This window comes from Euphorbia lathyris, chromosome 7 (assembly GCF_963576675.1).
Source record: "Euphorbia lathyris chromosome 7, ddEupLath1.1, whole genome shotgun sequence".
Lineage (NCBI taxonomy): Eukaryota > Viridiplantae > Streptophyta > Magnoliopsida > Malpighiales > Euphorbiaceae > Euphorbia > Euphorbia lathyris.
Genome location: NC_088916.1, coordinates 14091936 through 14113269, shown reverse-complemented (window position 1 = coordinate 14113269; position 21334 = coordinate 14091936). Strand labels below are relative to the sequence as shown.

General features: G+C 39.8%; 1 protein-coding gene across 1 annotated transcript; it reads right to left on the bottom strand.

Moving 5' to 3' along the window:
• Positions 1–3599: 3599 nt before the first annotated feature.
• Positions 3600–9731, bottom strand: LOC136200609 (uncharacterized). Its single transcript, XM_065991000.1, has 6 exons — positions 9186–9731; positions 8810–8986; positions 8443–8556; positions 7842–8042; positions 7062–7226; positions 3600–4218 (listed from the first exon to the last, which is right to left on the bottom strand). Exons 1-6 carry the CDS (start codon positions 9459–9461, stop codon positions 3856–3858), a joined length of 1296 nt encoding a protein of 431 aa, XP_065847072.1. The 5' UTR covers positions 9462–9731; the 3' UTR covers positions 3600–3855.
• Positions 9732–21334: the final 11603 nt, after the last annotated feature.

Genomic DNA, 21334 nt, shown 5'->3' with positions numbered 1-21334 from the left:
AACTGTCCTTCCACAAGCCTCGATTGGCAAGTCTTCCCTTGCTTGGCCAACCTTCTCCCGTCGGCTCTCGGACCCCGCACCTTTTCCCCATTGGTGCTCGCTGCTGTAGAATTCTTCGGTTGGGTGAAGGCACCTTGCTCACCCTTGCTGCGTGCATCCTTGGCCACCCGTTTGGCCTTGGATTTCCTCTGCTCCACCGCTCCCTTGGGTGAAGTCTTCGCTGGTTGGTGCTCTGCCTTGCCCTCTGACGGCAACACCTTGTCGGTAGCGTCCTTGGTCACCCTCTTGGCCTCGGACTTCATCTTCTTCACCCCTCCCTTGGGTGAATGCTTGATAGATTGGTGTTCCGCCTTGCCCTCTGACGGCAACACCTTGCAAATTTCGGTTGGCTTGAGCTCCACCTTGCCCTCTGATGGCAGCTCAATCGGCATCTTTGGTGGCTGAATGTCCTTTCTCCCTCGGACATCCATGGCTTGTTCGGGCTCGACGCTTGATTTTTCTCCCGCTCCACGGGGAGATCCTGGTGTCGAGGGGCTTGATGTCTCGTCATCACTCCGTCCCTCGATCCTCATTGCTCCTATGCGACGTAGGGACCCCATGTGCATCTCGGACGGTCGCTCTTGCTCGTCGTCGTCCTCGTCTCGAAGTAGACGCTCCCGTTCCTCGATGAGCGCATTCAACTTCTTCCTCATCGGGCAGTCCCTTGTCATGTGCTGGCCGGTACACAAGTAGCACTTGAGCGGCCTTTCCACGTTGTTGCCCTTAATCGGCTTGGCCTCTTGTGGCTTTGGGACGTTCTTGCTACGATCGTGGGCGTCTCCCCCACTCTTGCCACTGGCTGCACTGTCTTGGCCATTCCTATCCTTGTCATGGCCGAAGCTTTGCCTCCCCTTGTCGAACTCAACTAACGAGTCGGCTATAGCAATTGCGGCAGAAAGTTCCTTCACATTTCTGCGTTGGACTTCTAGCCTAGCCCATGGCTGCAATCCTTCTAGGAAGAGATAGAAGGCCTCCTCTTGTGGATAATTCGGCAGCTCTAGGAGAATCTCGGAGAATTCCTTGATATACTCCCTCAAACCACCTCGTTGCTTCAAATGTCGCAACTTCGCCCTCTTCTCGAGCTCACCCGCCTCCGGATAGAATTGGGCTTTAAGCTCACGTTTAAAGTCGTCCCAAGTAGCGATTGAACACGTACCTCGTCGCATTTCTTGCTCCTTCAATCGCCACCACACCATGGCCGTATCTTGCAAGTAGAGTGGCACGGCGTCGATCATCTTGGCATCACTCGCAATGCCAAGTGCCCTAAAATACTTCTCCAAACTCCATAGGAAGTTATCGATCTCCTTGGAATTCCTCGAACCACCATACGCTTTCGGTTTCGGTACTTCTAGTCGCTGCGGACTAAACGCACCTGAAGTTGACGCGTCGCCGTGTGCAATTGCCCTCTTGCACAAGGCTAATTCCTCCTTTGTCGTGACTAACTCGACAAGAGCTCTCTCTAGATCTTGCCTAAGAGAAGCAATTTGAGCTTCCAAGGCCTTGTCCCTTTCCTCACAATCATCGGCGACCTTGTTCACCATGGCAAGCACCTCTTGCCGGAGCTCGTCACCTTCGAGCACTTCCACGCGTTGCTCCATGGCCTCGAACTTATCTCGGTCTTCGACAATGGCAAACTCCACTTTTGCCAGCCTACCGTTGATGTCTACTAGGACGTCTCGCGACCTTGACCTTCCCCTCTCGCTCTTACTTTGCTCCTCCCCACGCACGCTAGTCGCTTCCGCCTCACTTCTCTTCGGCATCGTGCAATCCGTCACAAATCAGAATTCCGTAGGCAATTCTGTCACAACCAACCTTGGCTCTGATACCACTTCGTGTGGTTGAAGAGCTAGATATAAACTCTGCTGCGGAATAGAAATGTCTCTGATACCACTTGTCACGGACACAGCCTCCTGACTATCTGTCGACCGTGCGGCACTAGTAATTTCACCCCTATTACTAGTTCAGCCTTAACCTCGATTGCTAGCTCCCACGCTAGGCAATGTTATGCAGCGGAAAATCAGGATCTTGCACAAATGCTAAGTGAGGAAAACACTCTTTATTAGAAAAGAATGCTTTACAAAGGCTAGTACACAAAGTAGCACTCACACTTGCTCACACTTTTGTGTCTTATATGTCAACTCTCTCTATGTTACAAATGAGCACCTTCCCTCCTATTTATAGGCAACCTAGGAAGGTTCTAGAATACTTTACACATAAAAATTCCTAGAATAATCTAGAATAAGAACAAACTAGAATAATTTACAAGTGTTGGGACATTTCTCCATTGTCCCTAGAACTTTCTTGGGCCATCCTAGCACCTTCCCGCACATTCCGGGTTGTTCCGCCATGTTTCGGCACCTTCCGTACGAATCTGGCACATTCCGGAAGTTTCTGGCCCGTTCTGGCACGCTCCGGGCCCGTCTGGAATTTTCTGGGCCCGTAGCTCGGCTACCTGAGGTTCAGTCGGGGAAGTCTCTCGCAGCTCCTGGCCGTCGCTCGCAGCTCCTTGCAGTCCCTGGGCCTGCTGCCTGCTTGCCCCGCACGAACAGAGGTCAAATGTGCCTGCTGGCACGCACACGGGCCCGACGGCTCCATCTCGGGCCCGTACTTTTCCACCATGGCAATTTTTCTTGCCATTAATATTTTCCCCGCACATCCTTGAGCACATATCTCCATAATGATCCCAAGGAACCACATACCAAATATGAAGACATTTGGAATCGTCTAGACATACCTTTGGAAAACATGTGGTGTGTGGGGCTTGGCAATGTCTGCCGACAGTGTGTCCCAAGTTGGTATAAGACACACTATAGGGGGGACCTTCTCTTGGCCAAATCCGCCCCCGGCAGGCACGGGCCCGCTGCCCGGCTGCCTTGTGCACACCTGCACATACAATTGGCCCGATGTCCACCGGCATGTCCCGCATGGTCCCGATGAACAGGAAAATGACCGTTTTGCCCCTGGCTCCTTTCTCTTAGCCCTTTGGGCATTTGGCTCGGGCCTTCCCCCTGATGACTTTAGGCGGGCCGTGACATTGTACATTGGTGGCTAGGCCCAACTGGCCAGCATGATATCCTTCCGAATGTGGAGGTGTTCTAGGAAGCCCTCGAGATGCCCATAGTGGAAGAATATATGGAGTGTGCTACTTCCCTTTCTAGGAAGTCCTTCCGAATGTGGATGTGTTCTAGGAAGCCCTCGGTCCTTCAAATGTGGAGGTGTTCTAAGAAGCCCTCAAAATGCCCATAGTAGAAGGATATATAGAGTGTGCTACTTCCACTTCTAAGAAGAATAAAGGTAAAGAAAAGAAGCACAAACACCAAGACAGGCTATTGAGACGGCATCAAAGAAATCTAGGTGATCAGGCAGCGAAGCTCAGGAAGCTGCCTGGCAAGGGCGCGGAGGAGGATGGGCTACCCAAGGAGCTAGGGCAAATGCAAGAGTTTAATTTTCTGTGTTCGATTCATCCTTCATAAAAATGTTATCTCAAAGCAAAATCATGAAATTCGGAATTCTCATAATCTTTGGAATCGGAATTTAGAGCAACATCCTTGAGCTGCAGATTGAATTAAAACAGAATATTCCTTGCACAATATGAAAACAATACAAGTATTGAGGCCTTCGCAGGCAAGCATCAATACGAAATTTCATAATTACATTACAATACAATACAAAAATGTCCTCCTTTCAGGAAATTTTGCATAAGAAAGACAAATTATATGGTTTCGATTCGGTTCGGTAATATCATAATGTATTAGGAGAAACTGAGCATGAATAACAGATAACAATTCCAAACCCAAAGGCAAAAAATAATGGCATTCAACCCCAAGGATTTGAGTGCTTTTCTGTATCCGTTCCAGTATTAGTCGGGGACAAAGAACTCTGTGGATGCTCCAAAATCCCGGGTGGTGGCACAGGATAAAGAGAGATGTCCCGAGGTGATCGCAAATTTGAACCAAGGGAAGCTTCAGGAGCTACTACAGGCGGAGTATTTGAGACTACCTTGATGGGATAAACTTCAGTGACTTCTTCAGTGCCTTCATCCAAGTATACAACATCCTGCATTGTCAGTTGGTGATATTCAACAACCTCCCTTAAGAACCGATTCTCGCGTGCATATATTGAGTTTTCGTGTGCCAATCGAGCCTTTTCTGATAGCAGCGTTTCCAATTGAAGCCGTATCTGGATATCCAAAGAAAACCATCAGAATAGACTAGTTTGATTGATTGAAACAAAATAACTTGCTTCAACCATTAATCTCATTCCACTAGAAAAAGAATAAGATGCTGTTATAAAAAATGCAAATATTCATCATGGCCTCTAGGCATATATCTCAATACCTGAGTCAGGAATCTTTGACAAAGTGTGTAATTAAACAGATATTAAAATTCAACAGATAGAACATTATTAGTAGGTTATCCCACAAACCCAAATGTTTCTGACAACAATAAAATGTTGGGGTTAAATGCGCAGTTGGTCACTTAACTTACATGGTTGTCTCAAAATGGTCACCCAACTTCAATTAATCATTCAACTTTAGGTTTTGTCTCAATTAGGTCACTCCGACGATTTCAGTGATTTTAAGTGATCGGAATGATGACATGGGTGACATATCAGCATGAGTCAACTCAGATATCTGATTGAATCGACACATGACAGCCACATGTCGGTGCATTTAATCCTAAAATGTTGGAATAAGGTCCAAATTTACCCCATTCGTTTTTTGGGGAAGCATAGATTTACCTCCAACTATGAAATGCTAAAATTTTACCCCTATCTAACAAAAAGAAATTGACTGTCACATAAGAACTTCCAAACAATATTGTCAATAAACAGAAGCAATTTCGTGCATTTTGGCAGATTGATTGTAATTGTGTTAAAAACATAATTAGGCAATTTTTTGTAATTAATTTATATGTGACAGACTTAGTTGGTATTTTGACAGGTTGTTTCTAAGTGTGGCAACAAAGTAACTTTTTTGGACATACTTCATGTTTGGAAGCTCCGAAGTGACGTTAGACTAATATGTTCAAATTTTCTATTAGGTAGGGGTAAAATTGATCTTGCTTTGAAAAGTTAAGAGAAAAACTTCACTATTTGATACGTTTAAAGTAAACGCGCACTTTCTCAAAAAGCGATAGGGGCAAAGTTGGATTTTATCCCTAAAATGTTATATGCAACACTGGTTACATTTGATGCAGCAGGAGCTTAGTGAACATAGTCCAACTATTAAAGATCAGGTTTTCCTTTTAGAAAAAAATAAAAATTCCCAAGCCATTTTGAAACCAGACCCAAATATTTAAATATTCAGGTTTCTCTAGTCAAATAATTAAACGGTTAGAAAGTGACACGTAGACAGGGCTAGCTTGAGTCTGTTATATCAAGGTCTAGTGTGATACTTAGTAAGGAATATATATAGGGTGTTCTATGGAGAGGAAAAGGTAGCTTTGGGAAATATAATTTTGGGAATCACCCTTTAATTGGACGGAAGGTTGTGAGCGGTTAATAAAGGAAGAGTTAGGAAGGGAAAGGAAGGGTTTGAGTAAGAATATAACGGATTGACCTTACCCTTATTTGGGGGAAGGTATGGGTTCATCATAAGGGAATGGTAAATAATAAAATTACTGCAATATCCATCTTATAAAGGAGAGGTTGTGATTTGAGTTAAAAAAGGAATAACACTAGTAGTAAAGAAATTGAATAAGGGTAATTTTGTAACATGAATTCTTAACTCTCATAAATCCCCCAATTTGGAGGGTTAAGAATTGGAAGGAAATTGGACGGTATGTAACCCCTCATAAACCCTTCTACACCCTTGCCCACCTAATTACCCTTCTTCCAAACAGGGGTTATTATTAACCTTTACTAACCTCTCCCAACTCTCCTTCCAATCAAACCCTTAGGCTTGGGAGGAGAGTTTCTCTCCTTAGGTAGTACAGAATAGTGTTCAATCCTGCATTAGATTAACTTCTTCTGTATTTCCTCTTTTGGTTTCTCTTTTATGTGTAGTTAGTGGAGAATACACTCAAGATCCATTAATATCAGTTCTATTTCTTCATATTAGTGTTTGTTGCTCTTAGTTTGTGTCAGTTTGAGTATGCCGATTCTTATCACAATCAGTTGATTAGTTCCACTGAGACTCTAGCAATTTGATTGGGCATATGAATCAAAATTCTTAAACGCAACAGGCAGGAAAAGAGATCGGAAGGGGCTGCAACCAGGCAGCCATCAACCAGCCCAAACAGCAGCATCTGAAGGTGTGAACAATTTTCAGTCAACCAAAGGGCAGAGAAAAGAAGCAATTGCATTCCATAGGACAGAAGAGGCGCAACTGTGATATTATAGGCTTGAACAAGGGGATCTTGAAGGATGATGAAAATGAACCCCTTCCTGAATTCGAGCTCACAATGAAGCTCTAGTTCAAAAGTGGAGTAATGTTAGTGTTGCAGTAGGGTTTATGTGTCCAAAAGTGGAATCTATTTCATTGTCTTCAAATTCTTTAAGAAGTTCTATTATTTAGGAGTTTCCCAGAATAAGAATTTTTATCCCTAATTACCTAGGATAGTCTATTTTAAGGGTAGGATCATATTCAGTAAAAGCAATTATGAATTTTCAGTCAAAAAAGAATTGAAGGAGATGGGAGAATTTTAGGCATGCTCATGTCAAAATTAATTTATGGTAACAAGAATTAGTCTTAAAATGTGTTAAGATAGAGAAGATGGGAGAATTGTTGATTTGTATTATGGATTGATACACATATATATACATGAGTGAGTATGCTATACGCTGAACGAAATTAACTCCAATCCCTATGATTATGGCTAATTCCTATGATAAAGGTACCAGCTCTAACAAAATGCAGACAATTATCGTATTTTCAATTTAAATTCTCCATTTTAATCAATTATTGAACATCTGTTGGTGAACTACCAAAGATCGTTTATCTTTAGATCATCCTAGAATTAAAAAGATAAAAGGTGAAATAAAAAGTTGGAAGTAATTTAGAATCAAAAGGAGACGCATACCAAATCATCATCTTCTGGGTTATCCCCCCTTTCATTATGCTCTCTAAGCATTTTATTTTCTTCCTCCAGCTGAGCACACCGCTCCTTAGCAAAAGCCAAATCTGCTTTCACGGTTTTTAGCTCCCGTAGAAGTAGTTTTGCTTTGGCAGCCATAGCCATTGCAACCTGTCACAAAAAACAATGGCAGATCATGCTTCTCACCATAACAGTATTACAAAAATCTTATGATGCATCTGCTATTTCAGAAGTTAGACACCAAAAGCTTCAAATCCCTCCTGCAAGATTCTAAAATCAAGTTTCTGCTACAGCTATTAACTCAACTTCCACATACAAAGGGGGCTGCATGCTAGAATGTAAGGATTTTCTTCTATATAGTCTAGGAAAGACAACAGAATTCAAGAATAGGTCTACCGGCACAAAATAGCACAAACACCCCAAAGCAAAGTTTCCTTGAAAATCAGAGAAGTAGAACACTAACAAACAAGAACAGCAACTCGAAATTAAAACAAATTGGATTTTAAGACAACTAATTAGATTAAAATTTTGAAGTTTCTGAAGGAAGTTCATGCAAAAACATTAGGAAGCTTCAAGACATCGGAGAAGTAAGTTAGAAATGTGAAGGAAATGTAATGTGCTGTTTCTGCATTAAAGCTATATATATGTTTTTTTTATATATATTCCAATATGCAGTTTCGCAATCTAAAACTGCACAAGTTTAGGGCAACCCACGCATGCAATATACTTCCATTATATGAACCAGTTGCACAGCTGCCACCTTACGTCGCGAGATGCTTTCAGTTGAAGTTCTTGATCAGTTTGCATTTGTGGTTGCATATGGGCCTGTACATGGGGTTGTTGCCATGTGTTACCACGACCATTGACCTGATTCTGCACATCAGCAGCATTAGGCTTTTTTCTGATGTGCTTACGAGTTCCTTGAATAATGTCTGCAGTTCGATTCTCCACTTTGGAAAGACCCTCCTAAAAGCAAAACCAGCATAATGTATTACAACATGACACAGAAAAGTTGTAGAAACTTAAACCTAATTCAATATTCAAAAAGCAAAAGCTTTAACCAATTCACAATTTTAGCTTAAACAACAGATATACATATAGCAAAAGGTAGCTTAATTTTGTTTATGACAAGTACAATTATAGGCAAAGAACTGATAGGTCATATTGAAGGATATTAGGTTACACTGGTGTATTCCAATAGTTCAGGCCACAACTGCAAATAGACACAAAGTTAAGGACTTTTATATGATTAGACATTTAGCTCAAAACTTTAAGTTCACTAGAAGAGAACATAAATAGTAGTCGACACGTGCACAAACAAAGAAACATTCATGAAGTTTGAACAAAAATTCCTACAGAGGCTTACCTCCACAGCATTGCCAATATAATTCAAAGAAGACGAGATAGCATGTAATCCCTTGTGTATTGTTCGATTTTCTGTTCTTTGATGGTTGTCTTGAGAGGGTTCTGGATTCTGGTACTGCAAATATGATATAGAAAATAAAAAAGGTATCTATTCAGTATTCAAATCACAAGTCCCCATAACTATCAGATATTAGAAACAAAGTCAATATGTACAATTGCAATAAGGTTCTAGAAATGCAAATCTAAAACAAAAGATGAGTACAACAATATTATATGCAATTTAAGATTGGTACAACATTTAGTAAAGGACCTGATTAAGCTTAAGCTTTCATCTTAAAAAGTGTTGTAATGCTAGATTAAATCCAAACCTTGGGTTCAGTTGAAGTCTGAGGCATCCGGTCCCCCGTTCTTCCAGGTGAAACAAATTGTTGTGCAGAACTATCATCATCAAGAACAGATTTAGCTTTTCTGGCAAGAGAACCCCAGAACCCTTGTTTGGGTTCATTTAAAGGTTTCATTGATGTGTATTCATAGAGCCTTTGATCCTACATTAATTAACCCAGAGCAAGAAATAAATAGCCACAAACACATAAATTCGAGAATAATAAAACCCGCAGCACTTAATTGAAAAGGGGAAACAGTTACAAAACCAATTTCAAGAGTGACTGAAAATTTCAATTTCCATTTCTCACAACGGGCTAGAGTTGGGAGTTCCATATGCAAAATCGAAAGGCTTAACCTTACCTTGGAGGAAAAAGAAGAAGCAGAAGTAGTAGAAGCAGCGGTAGAGGTGGAGGCAGCGTTTGCAGTAGGAGAGGAAGGAGAGCGATGGTCAAAACCATAAGCGGAATAGAGAGAAGAGTCCCTGCGAGCGGCGGAAGATGCTCGAATAGCTTTAGCAGCAATGGAGGTTGAAGATGAATAAGAATTGGTCCTTGGTGATTCGTGTTGTTCCTCTTCGTCATCATCAAAAGAAGTAGGATTTGAAGTTGAGGTTTGCTGCCGCCTCCTATACGCCATTTTTCAATTGAAATCTTCAGCAATTAGAAGAAGAAGAACATATTGTAAGTAGTGATCCAAAAGATCCAGAAGAAGAACAATCCTTTGATTCGATTTGTAGAATACGATAGGAGTATGAGATTGGGTTAGTAAACAGTACACATAGACTGAGTTCTACAAGCAGAATACGCTATGACAGGAGGAAGGATCCATTTCCCATCAAACCAAACAGCGAAAGGAAAAGAAACGAAACGAAACGAAACGCTACGAAACGTTTTATTCAGCGATTTCTCAAATGCTGTCTCTGAAGCAGCCAGCTATTGACTTTTTTTTCCGTCTAGTTCAAGTTTACTCAAAACATTTTCTTTTTGTTTACCAAAAAGAAAAACAAAGAAAATATTTAAAAAATAAAAAGTTTTTCTCTAAATAAAATGCCAAATAAAATAAATTAATAATAATAAATAAAATAAAAATTTAGGCCTCTCCACTAACTATACTTTCAACGTGTTGGCTTTGAAAGACTCCTCATTAAAATATTCAAAATGGATATTTTTTTTAAGAATAAAAGCAAAAACAACATAAAAACGGGAAAAGCTATGCTACTATGTAGCAATTAACTTAGAGTAACTCTAATGGTTGTTAAAAAGGTCCGTTTATAATTTTTTAAAGACTTCTAACCATTAGAGAGATTAAAAATCAAGTCGTTGGAATCTAGTGAGTCGCTGAATCCAGCGACTTTCCTAAATAAAATTAACCAATTTCAAACTGATTCGTAGAAAAGAGAAAACACTACACGCTTATTGTGTAACAAATTTAAGGAGGTGCTGTGATAGTCAATTCTCCCAAGATGGCGCGTCAGTATCCTCCATGGTACAGCAAAAGTAGTTTTATTGTGATTCCCACCACTATTCCTTAAATACTTCAGCCCTCATATAAGAATTTATTAATTTCTTTTCTAACATTTTTATATAATTTGGTTTCAATTTAACGGTAAATTGATTTTGTAAGAGTAATTTAATTTCATTTTTTTTAAGAACCTTGCAACATTATTTTCCAGTAGGTTTCTAGTATTGTTTTTTTTTCAAAATAAATGGTCCATGATAAATATATTCAATATTTAATTTCAATTTGATTTTTATTGATGCATTTATTTTATTACAAAATAGATTAATTAATTAAATCTAATTAAATAAATATTAATTTTATTAATTAATTAGAAAATATATTTACCTATTAATTTTTAAATCCAATTAAATAAATATCCAAATTATAAATATTTATTTGATTAATATTAAATATTGATAGATTTTTATTTAATTAATATTAATTTATTAATAAATTTTATTATTATTAAAAAAATAGGTTAATTGAATAAAAGTAAAAAAAAAATTAAATATTATGACGTGTGGGACCTATGATTGTGACTAACCACTAGAGAGGATTTTTAGTTAGAGTTGTTTTGTGGGAAGAGTTGTTAGAAATTGGTGATGTGGAGTGGTTGGAGGGTGTGCAACCCTCCAACCACTAGAGTTGCTCTTAGAAAAGACTACTCTTAGATAATCTTTCCAAAGAAGATCTTTGATGCTAGTGGAAGCGTCGGTAAAGGTTGATACACCAATTCGAGTAGTTATGCACCAGCCGAGCTAAAGAGAGTGCATATCTATTTCTCTCTCGATGGACATGAACTATCTTAGTTTCATCAAACTTGGCTAGCAAATATTGGATCCACCGAATAATAACTCGTGAAGAGTGGTGCAAAGGACAATAAGACTTCATGACAATCAGACACAAAGCTTTTTACAATTATTGTCAAGAGCTAGGGATATCTTAGAGTGCAAACTCCACAACCCCACCTCAAAAGTAGTCCGTAGACCGATATTCTGAACAAACTCCTAATCCAATTTACATTCCTGTCTCTAAGCATGGCCCATAAGAAATGACACTCAAGTTCGAATCACTAGAACCATCCATGTTCAGCTTCACAAAATCGTTTGACGGTTTAATCCAACTAAACTACATTGACTCATTACTTGAACCCCTAGTTATTCTCTCAAAATTATCCCAACAAGACAGATTACTTGCAATTAACTATAAAATTGATCTACCCCTGTTCCAGGAATGTCTCTGCCACTGCGAAAAATTTCATAATTCCTCCATTTCCCTAGGTTATTGATAGGGACGTTTTGTCCCTATCTTTTAGCATGGTTTACGGTTTATTTTGAGCTAATAATTAAGTTTAATTACAAAAATAAGTATGTTTTCGAATAAATAATAAAATAAAAATAAAACTTGAACTTTTAATAAAGTTTCTTTACTTTTGGACTAATTTTAGAAAAATAAAACATCAAGTAACTCTGGTGTTCGTAGTCATATTTTGCAGGTACAGGATTATCTCACGAACAAAGGAAGAATTGGAATTCCAAGCTCGCGGGGCGTAGAACACCTCACGCGTGGCGTGCCACGTAACTGTACAATTTCCACTAATTCACGGCAGTCAACCTGTTCATTCCCACAAGGTCAACAAAGTCCACGCGGGGCATAACTCAAAGCACGCGGGGCGTGCAAGGTGTGAAACAGTTGACAAAGTTCCAGAGACTCAACCATGCAGGGCATCCCCAGATTTACGCGGAGCGTGAAGGAGCATTATTTCGATACAAAGTTCCAGAGACTCAACCACGCGGGGCGTACCCTGGTCTACGTGTGGCGTGGCTGAGTCAACTCTTCTCCATCCAGTCCACGCGTAAGAGAAATGTTCAACAAGATGGGGAATTGCCAGACACACGGGGCGTACCCTCTAGCACGCGGGGCGTGCCATGTGAAACCTGCATTTACAATGTGAAATCCTACAAGTGACTTATGTATTTACAATTTTACCCCCGAACTTGATGTGTATAAATAAGAGTGATTAGCACTCATTTCATTTATTCGGATTTTGTATACTAAAACTTTACCACCTTGAGAGCTTGTACATTTATTCCGTCACTCCGTCGAAGTTCCGTTCCATCCTCTTCCACCAAGCTCGAGAGTCCCACCTCCAAGTCCTACGAGAAGGCTTTGAGTCCGGTTAGCTAGTTCCAAGGGCCGATTCTTCTTCCCTTCCTACTTGCTAATTAGCTTGCACTCTTCCTATGTACTAGGCTTGGTTGTATTCCGCATGTACGCGTTCCACATTTATAATATATGATTTGCAATTTTCGTTTCTCTATACATGTTGATATTTATTGCTTGTTTTGATATTCGTAATTGATTATTGTGTAGGGGGATGCGAATCCCGAAACCTTTTAGGGGTGTTAAGCCCAAAATATACCTAAAATATCATATATAAATACATTAAATTTACATTGAAATCGTGCTAATTATATTCATTTGGAATACTTTTACGTCTTTATTTACTTCTTTGATGCAAGGTATTTAATTATTTGGTTAAATCCAAATAGGAGCTAAAACGGATCTAAAACGGAGCTAAAATGAAGGAAAAACCTAAAAAACGTGCTAAGAATACGTATCAATCAGAAGAACATCTCAAGAAGGACAAGAAGCAGTCGAAAGGCGGGGAAAAAGCCCCTGTCGCGACTGAGATTTTCAGAATCTCAGTCGCGACATACGGTCACCAAACTCCGAAATTTCGAAGTCTTCAACTCGCCCCTTCACCCCCTGTCGCGACTGAGATTTTCAGAATCTCATATGAGACATCGAAGAATTCTGCACAGTTTTCACATGTTTAAATCCAAGAAACGCGTCTGTTCGTTTGGATAAAAGTGACCCTTCACCAGCGGACATGACCCTTCATTTACAACCATTCACCAACTATAAATAAGTGATCCATTTCAAGAAATCAAGGTGGATTAAGGGTTATGAGAGTTGTTATGTTGAAGAAACTCTGACTCAGAAATGAGTCAGAAAGTTAGATTACATTTCTGTGTAAACAAACTTGTTGTACACAAGTCGTTATTAGATTAGTTATAAACACAGTAATATTAGTTTAGTTTCAAAGGTTGATCAGAGACAAGTTTTCATTCTGGTAGTGGACCTAGCGGTCTCTATTCCGAAGATTCAGCGAGAAGAACTAACGGCTGAAGCGCAAAGAGGTCTGACAAGCCTGCGGAGTTTGAGGGAAAGATTGACAACCCGGATCTCAAAGGTTTCGCTAAAATGCTATCCATGTTTCTTCTTCTCTGTTAACTTGTGAAGATTCACAATTCACTAATAATATATTTATTTCATTCAATACATTCTTCCTATTGTTATTTTGATATTGTTCTGACAAAATGATTTTCAAAATGATAAATTGGTGTTTTTATTAAAACGTTTTATACTATCTTATTTATATAAAAACTTTGTTGAACACTTGAAAGAATTAGTTTTTACGGATGATATGATCGCTAGCGCGGCTTATCGGATATAAAATACTAACTTAATTAAGGTAGAAATCTGCTCCGATCCAGAGAGATTTCTACGGTTCAAAGCCATTTAATTGCATAAATTCTTGTATTATTACATGTTCATAATCTTACCAAAGTTATAGTTGCTTTCTTTGCTTAATGAAAATAAGTTTTATACCTTCTATTTATTCCAACTACGGAAGCATCTGTCTTGTAATCAAAATCTCAAGATAGAATTGTTCTCTAAGTTCAATATAATATTCTTATCTAATCCTAATTAATCCAAACCAATACAATCAATTAAACGATTTTCTTAAGTTAAACCTAAAGACGTGAATAAAACTGAATTAAATAAGTTTTTAGTTAAAAAGCGTTCCCTGTGGGTTCGATATCTTTTATTACTACAAGCGTATACCGTGCACTTGCAGAAATCGCTCAACAAGGGGCCATACAGGAGTTGCCTTACCGGAATTGATAACCCGAAAACTGTAGGAATTGACAAGCCACGGAACTTACGGGCCCTAGTTTCTGATCCCTCGCATTAGATACGCCTTTAGGAGGAACCACGTAATCTAAGCACTTCACGGGTCAGTCGGTCTACATATAGTCGTCTTTGCAAGAGTAAATTATCATTCGTATATGTTTGGGATTATTGTTTCTTATATATTATAACTTATCATCACCCGTATCACTTCCTTAGAGTTTGAGTTATATAAATCTGTTTCACCATAGTTTAGGAGTAGTTTGTAGTTGTCACCCAAACCAAACTAAAGTATTCACAGTTGAAACACCTTTCCACATGATTTTGATTTGACAAAATTATTTAAGTTAATCCATGATTAAGAGGCAATTAAATTTAAGTACTTTGATTTAATTGTACTAATGAGTTTGTTCAATGTTGAGTATAAGTATAAATGAAAACAGATATAAAAAGTAAGACAGGACGAAGTCAGCATGAGAACACAGCACAAGCTGAGTGGAGTGCAACTCAGCATAATAGAAGATAAGTCATCTTCAGAACAAAAGCTTGAAGATGAAGCTGACCAAAGAAGCTGAGTAGAACGCAACTCAGTATCAAAGAAGAGAAGTCCTTCTCTAAACTAAAAGCTTGCAGACGAAGCTGATCACGGAAGCTGAGTAAGAGTGACTCAGAAACAAAGAACAAAAGCAAAGTCAATGAAGTCAAGCTGAGTGTTCGTCAAGACAGCGCGAATGATCTGTTTGCTAAAAGACAAGATCCGACAACTGTCTGCACCAATAATAGAAACCTCGGAATTACGCACAGAGTCAATTTCGAGATGCATGGGTCAAATGTCCGTTAGCTAAAAGACGAACTGGCACTAAAAGACGAAACTTGTGGGAAAAAGACAAGCCTGACGCCTGCGGAAATCAGACGACAGGATTGGCCTGCAAATCTGAAGCTGACCAGAACAATGACGCAATAGATCCATTTGAATCCAACGGATAATTCCAGATTCAAATCATTAGAGCTTCAAACCTCAACTATAAAAGGACAAGTTCATTCTTGGATCCTTTGCCGATTGTCGAAATAATACAAGAGAAAAAGAGCATACATACAAAGCACATTAAAACAAGAAAAAGATCTTACATCAAATTTCTATCTCTGTGTAAAAGCTAGATTGATTTTGTAATCATCTAAAGTGTTCTTCATTCAGAAAGAACAAGTTTGTATCAATTGTAAAATTGAGAGAGTTGTGCTGAGTACTCGGTTTTAAGTACTCAGTGGTAAAGAAATCTAGGTGTTCGGTTATAGCACTTAGTAGGAGTTGAGTAGACGAATAGAGAAAGGTACTCTTGCATATTCAACTGCCTTGTAAACGGTTTGTGCTCTACCTTTAAAGAGTTCAGTATTGGATTGAAAAAGCCCGGAGGGACTCTGGGGACTGGACATAGGCGGAGAGGCCGAACCAGGATAAGTCGTGCTGAGTAATTTCTAACTCTCTCTCAATATATCTATATATGTGTTGCTTGATTAAATTGCTCAGGATATAAATTGTAAAAGCTAACACTAAGTAATCTTGGTGCTGAGTTGGAAGCTGACCTCAAGTGTTAATTCCCAACTCACAAGTAAAACAGTTCTAGTCAGCATCTGACTAAAGCTGTCTTATGTATCTCGACCGTGCTGACCAAAACAAAGTTAAATAACTTAAAAAATTAATTAAGTCAGCATAATTAAGCGAAAAAGTTGCATTAGTTCCTAACCCCAACCCCCCCCTTGGAACTAATCACACGGGAACAACAAGTGGTATCAGAGCCTAATAGCTCACTACTCAAATATATAACTATCTTGAGCTGATCCCGATAAATGGCTGAGAACAGCACTCGTTTCCTTCCAGGGAACCAAACAACACAGATACTGCCTGAGGGACTATCAATTAGTCGGCCTTCCTTGTTTTTCGGATCAAATTATACTTTCTGGAAAAACATGATGAAAAACTTCATTCAAGCTACAAACATGAGTGCGTGGCTTGCAATAGTTCAAGGCCCATTTGTGCCTTTCAAAATGGTAAATAACGAGAAAGTCGCTAAGAGCGAAACTGAGTGGTCAGAGGATGACCTTAGAAAACTACAAAATAATGCTTCGGCTATCAATATGCTTCACTATGCTCTAGATGCTGTAGAGTACAATAAAATCTCAGGTTGTGAGTCAGCACAGGAGATATGGAAAAAGCTGGAGGTGACCTATGAAGGCACAAGCAAGGTCAAGGAGTCCAAAGTGAACCAACATACGAGACTGTACGAGCTGTTTGAGATGAATGAAAATGAAGACATCTCGGAGATGAACTCAAGGTTCACCAACATTATAAATGAGCTCAAGAGGCTCGGAAAGAATTTCACCGAAGAGGAACAGGTGAAGAAAATATTGAGAAGTCTCCCCAAGAGCTGGCAGGCCAAGAAAACTGTTATGGAGGAAGCTCAAGACTTGACCATGTACAAATATGACGAGCTGATCGGATCTCTGCTGACTCATGAGATCTCCATGAAAATTTTTGAAGCAAAAGAAAAGTCAGAAGACAAGAAGCAAAAATCTCTTGTAATGAAAGCTGACTCAATTGAAGCTGACTCATCAGATGATGAGGAGATGGCCATATTTACTAGGAAGATGAAGAAGCTGTTCAGAAATAATGACAAGAACAATAAAAGGCCATTCAGAAGAAGCGATAAGTATCGAGCTGAGTCCAGTGACAAATATAAAAAGGACAGCTCAAAGCCTGTCACATGCTTCGAGTGCCATCAAACTGGGCACATTAAATCAAGCTGCCCCAACTTAAAGAAAGAAAAGAGGGGAAGCAAAAAGGCTATGGTTGCCACTTGGAGTGACAGTGATGAGTCAACCTCATCAGAAGCTGATGCAAATGAGACAGCAAATATATGCTTCATGGCAGACGACGCTGCTGACCAAAACCAATCTGAGCAAGCTGACCTCTTAGAAGGATCTGACCAAGAGGAGGACTCCAATGAGGTAACATCAATTTTCTTTCTTAGAAATGAAATGGCTAACGCCCTGAGTGATCTATATGCACTGACTAAAAAGTGCAACAAGAAAATAAAGGCACTTAGTAGGCGATGTGATGAGATAGAAGAGGTCAAACTGAGTGACCTCCGATATCTTCTCCAAGACAACACCAGGCAAGATGAGAATCTAAAAGTCATGCATGGTTTTGCCACGGAAGTCCAAACTGAGTAAAAAAGGCTTCGAAAGGACATCACAACTTTACAGAACCAGCTGAGTAAATCGGCCAAGAAAAGGTTCTATCCCAATGCTGAGTTTCAAGGTACTGGTCAGCATAAGTGGTACACTCAGCAGAACAGTCAATATGACTGTTGTGGGAAAAGGGGACACACCATAGATGTGTGTTGGTATACTCAGCGGAATGTCCAATGTGACTTTGCGGAAAGAAAGGCCATACCACTAAGGTATGTTGGCATGCTCAGCACAATCGTGCTGACCAGAAACAAAATCACTCTCAAATGGTGACCTATTGTGACTTCTGTGGTAAAGCTGGCCACACAACAAATATATGTCGTCACAAATTAAAACATGATATATCACATGTCTATGCTAACCAACGAGGACCCAAAAAGAATTGGGTACCTAAAGATGAATGATTCAAAACGCAGGTGAGCCTGAGGTGCGTGGAGAAGTCAAAGATTTGGTATATTGACAGCGCATGCTCGAGGCATATGACTGGTGATGAAACTCAATTCATCACACTTGAGTGTAAACGAGGTGGAAGTGTGAGCTTTGGAGACAATAAAAAGGGTAAGATAGTAGGATCAGGTACTATCGGAGGTAACCCTACTATTGAGTCAATCTCCTTAGTTAAAGGTCTCAAATATAACCTATTGAGTGTAGCTCAGCTGTGTGACAGTGGTAGAAAGGTTGTATTTGACACCACTCAGTGTCGGATACTCGAGGGAAAAACAAACGATTAGATTTTAACTGCCCCTCGTGTTGACAATGTATATATGTTGAGTTTAGAAAAACAGTTTTCTAAAAATATATGCTTAGTGTCTAAAGAGGATAACTCCTGGCTATGGCATAGGAGACTTAGTCATGTAAGCATGAACCTCCTTACCAAATTAGCTAGAAAGCAATTAGTTAAGGGATTGCCCAAATTGAAATTTGAAAAAGATCAATTATGTAATGCTTGTCAGCAAGGTAAACAAATGAAAAAGTCTTTTCAAAGTAAAAATATTGTTTCAACCAAGAGACCATTGGAATTACTACACTTGGACCTTTTCGGACCTGTCCAGCCACTCAGCTTGGGCGGTAAGAAATTTTCCTTAGTCATTGTAGACGATTTCTCTCGGTATACTTGGATCATATTGCTGAGTATCAAGGATGAAACATTTAAGATGTTCACAACATTGATTAAAAAGCTTGAAAATGACAAAGACCTAAGAGTAGCTCATATTAGAAGTGATAATGGCGGAGAATTCAAAAACCAACAGTTTGATGAATTCTATGAAGTCAGTGGCATTGACCATAACTTTTCTGCTCCTAGGACGCCTCAACAAAATGGGGTTGTTGAAAGGAAGAACAGAACAATAGTCGAAATTGCTAGGACAATGCTGACTGAAAATAGGCTTCCAAAGTATTTCTGGGGTGAAGCTGTCCACACAGCATGTTATATACTGAATAGGGCTTTAGTTAGACCTATACTCAAGAAAACCCCTTATGAACTTTGGAAAGGACGAAAGCCCAACATTGGCTACTTTCGTGCCTTTGGGTGTAAATGTTTTATACTCAACACAAAAGATAACCTAGCTAAATTTGATGCTAAAGCTAACGAAGGGATCTTTTTAGGGTACTCAACTAACAGTAAAGCATATAGGGTGTATAATAAACGAACTCAAGTTGTAGAAGAGTCTGTCCATCCATATCGAGTTCGATGAAACTAACCCTGTAGGAAAGACAACTCAGTCTGCCGAAGATGAACCAAGCTCAGCTTCCGCTGACCAAAATGGAGCCTCTGAGTCATCAGTACAAGGGCTGACCAAAGATAAACACGAACCCGAAATTACCTTTGCTGACCAATCTACTCCTGCAGATATTGTAGAAACACCTATTCCAGACAACTCAACATTACCCAAAGAAATAAAAATTCCAAGAGGACATTCGGAGAAGTCCATTCTTGATGCTGCTGAAAACAAGCTGATCATGAGAGATCAGCTTAGAAAGTATCTCAGCAACGTTGCATTCATCTCAGTACATGAACCAAAGAACTTCTCAGAAGCTGAGCACGACGAACACTAGATCAATGCTATGCAAGAGGAGCTTGATTAGTTCAAAAGAAATGAGGTATGGGATTTAGTACCTAAACCTAGGAATCAAAAGACCATAGGAACTAAGTGGGTCTTTAGAAATAAATTAGATGAGCAAGGCAATGTAGTCAGGAACAAAGCCCGACTGGTAGCCCAAGGCTATAGTCAGCAAGAGGGCATTGACTATGGTGAAACCTTTGCTCCCGTTGCTAGGTTAGAGGCTATACGTAAATTATGTGCATATGCTAGTTTCATGAACTTCAAACTATATCAAATGGATGTCAAAAGTGCTTTTCTTAATGGATTTATAAACGAAGAGGTGTATGTTAGTCAGCCTCCAGGGTTTGAAGATCCGAAATTTCCAAACCACGTTTATAAACTCAAGAAGGCCCTGTACGGCCTGAAACAAGCACCACGTGCTTGGTACGAGAGGTTGACCAATTTCCTGCTGACCAAGAACTGCGTCAGAGGCAAAGCTGACACAACCTTATTCATTAAGAAAAAGGGTAAAAATACCCTGCTGGCATAAATTTACGTAGATGGTATAATCTTTGGTGCTACTGATGAATCTATGTGCAAAGAATTTAGTAAACAGATGCAAACTGAGTTCGAGATGTCTATGATGGGCGAACTCAACTTCTTCATTGGACTTCAAATCAAGCAAGGGAGGAACGACATCTTCATTAGTCAGTCTAAGTACGCCAAAGAAATGCTAAAGAAATTCGATATGGAAGAATGTAAGCCCATATCTACCCCAATGGGTACTGACACTATCCTTTGTGCTGACGAAAAAGGTAAGTCAGTAGATAGCAAATTGTATCGAGGTATGATTGGCTCTTTACTTTATCTTACTGCTAGTAGACCTGACATTCAGTACTCAGTATGCTATTGCGCAAGATACCAAGCTGACCCCAGAGAATCTCATCTTATAGCTATAAAAAGAATTTTTAGATATTTGCAGAGCTCAGTTAATGCAGGTTTGTGGTATCCAAACTCAAATGACTTCACACTCATTGGATACTGATAACACAAATGAAACTTCTGACCGAACCACGTCCCTGTGAGGCGCCGTTGGGATCGGCCGGGGACACTCCGATGCCAAAGTCAGTAACAAATATGGCGAATAAACTGAATGGACAAAGCTTAGCGAAAAGTAAGTATGAGTGAATGTACCTTGATAGCCTAGACGTAGGCTATTTATAGTAGATAGATTTGTAACTCCTAGGTAACTAGAGAGCCTCCATTAATGCTCATTTAATGGCGGTTACAAGTTACTCTTAACCTGGCGGGTTAAGACTATTAATGACTCATTTATGATCATTATGGCCGAGTTGACGGTTAGCCGTTACTTAAGTAAATGGAGAGATTCGCCTTAGAGATCCGCCAGCGGATCTCTTAGAGCTAACCCAGTAGGATCCGCCGGGCGGTTTCCTATGCCACGTGTCATATTTGAGGCGATTATCTCCTTTGGTCCTTGCGATAATATCCCGATGTTATCAGAAGCCCCCCCAAAAATGCCTTTAAAGTCCTTTAGGGCTTTTAGACTTCTGCGCGCCGTCACACGCTTCCGCATTAATGAGCACTCTGTTCGAGGTTCTTCGATGGTTGACACGTGTAATCACACTGCCCTAGGAGCGTTTTTAAAAAGCTGTCTTCCTTCTCCGGAGTTCTCTTTCTCCCTTGCTTTCCATTTTCTTCTGTTTTTCGGAGCTTTTTCTCAGA

Excerpts from the sequence above, each read along its gene's own strand:
- LOC136200609 (XM_065991000.1), bottom strand. The coding sequence starts at position 9,461 with ATGGCGTATAGGAGGCGGCAGCAAACCTCAACTTCAAATCCTACTTCT. Across the intron at positions 8,987-9,185 it reads CTTCTTCTTTTTCCTCCAAG|GATCAAAGGCTCTATGAATA; the intron begins GTAAGGTTAAGC and ends TAATTAATGTAG. Across the intron at positions 4,219-7,061 it reads ACCCAGAAGATGATGATTTG|ATACGGCTTCAATTGGAAAC; the intron begins GTATGCGTCTCC and ends TTGGATATCCAG.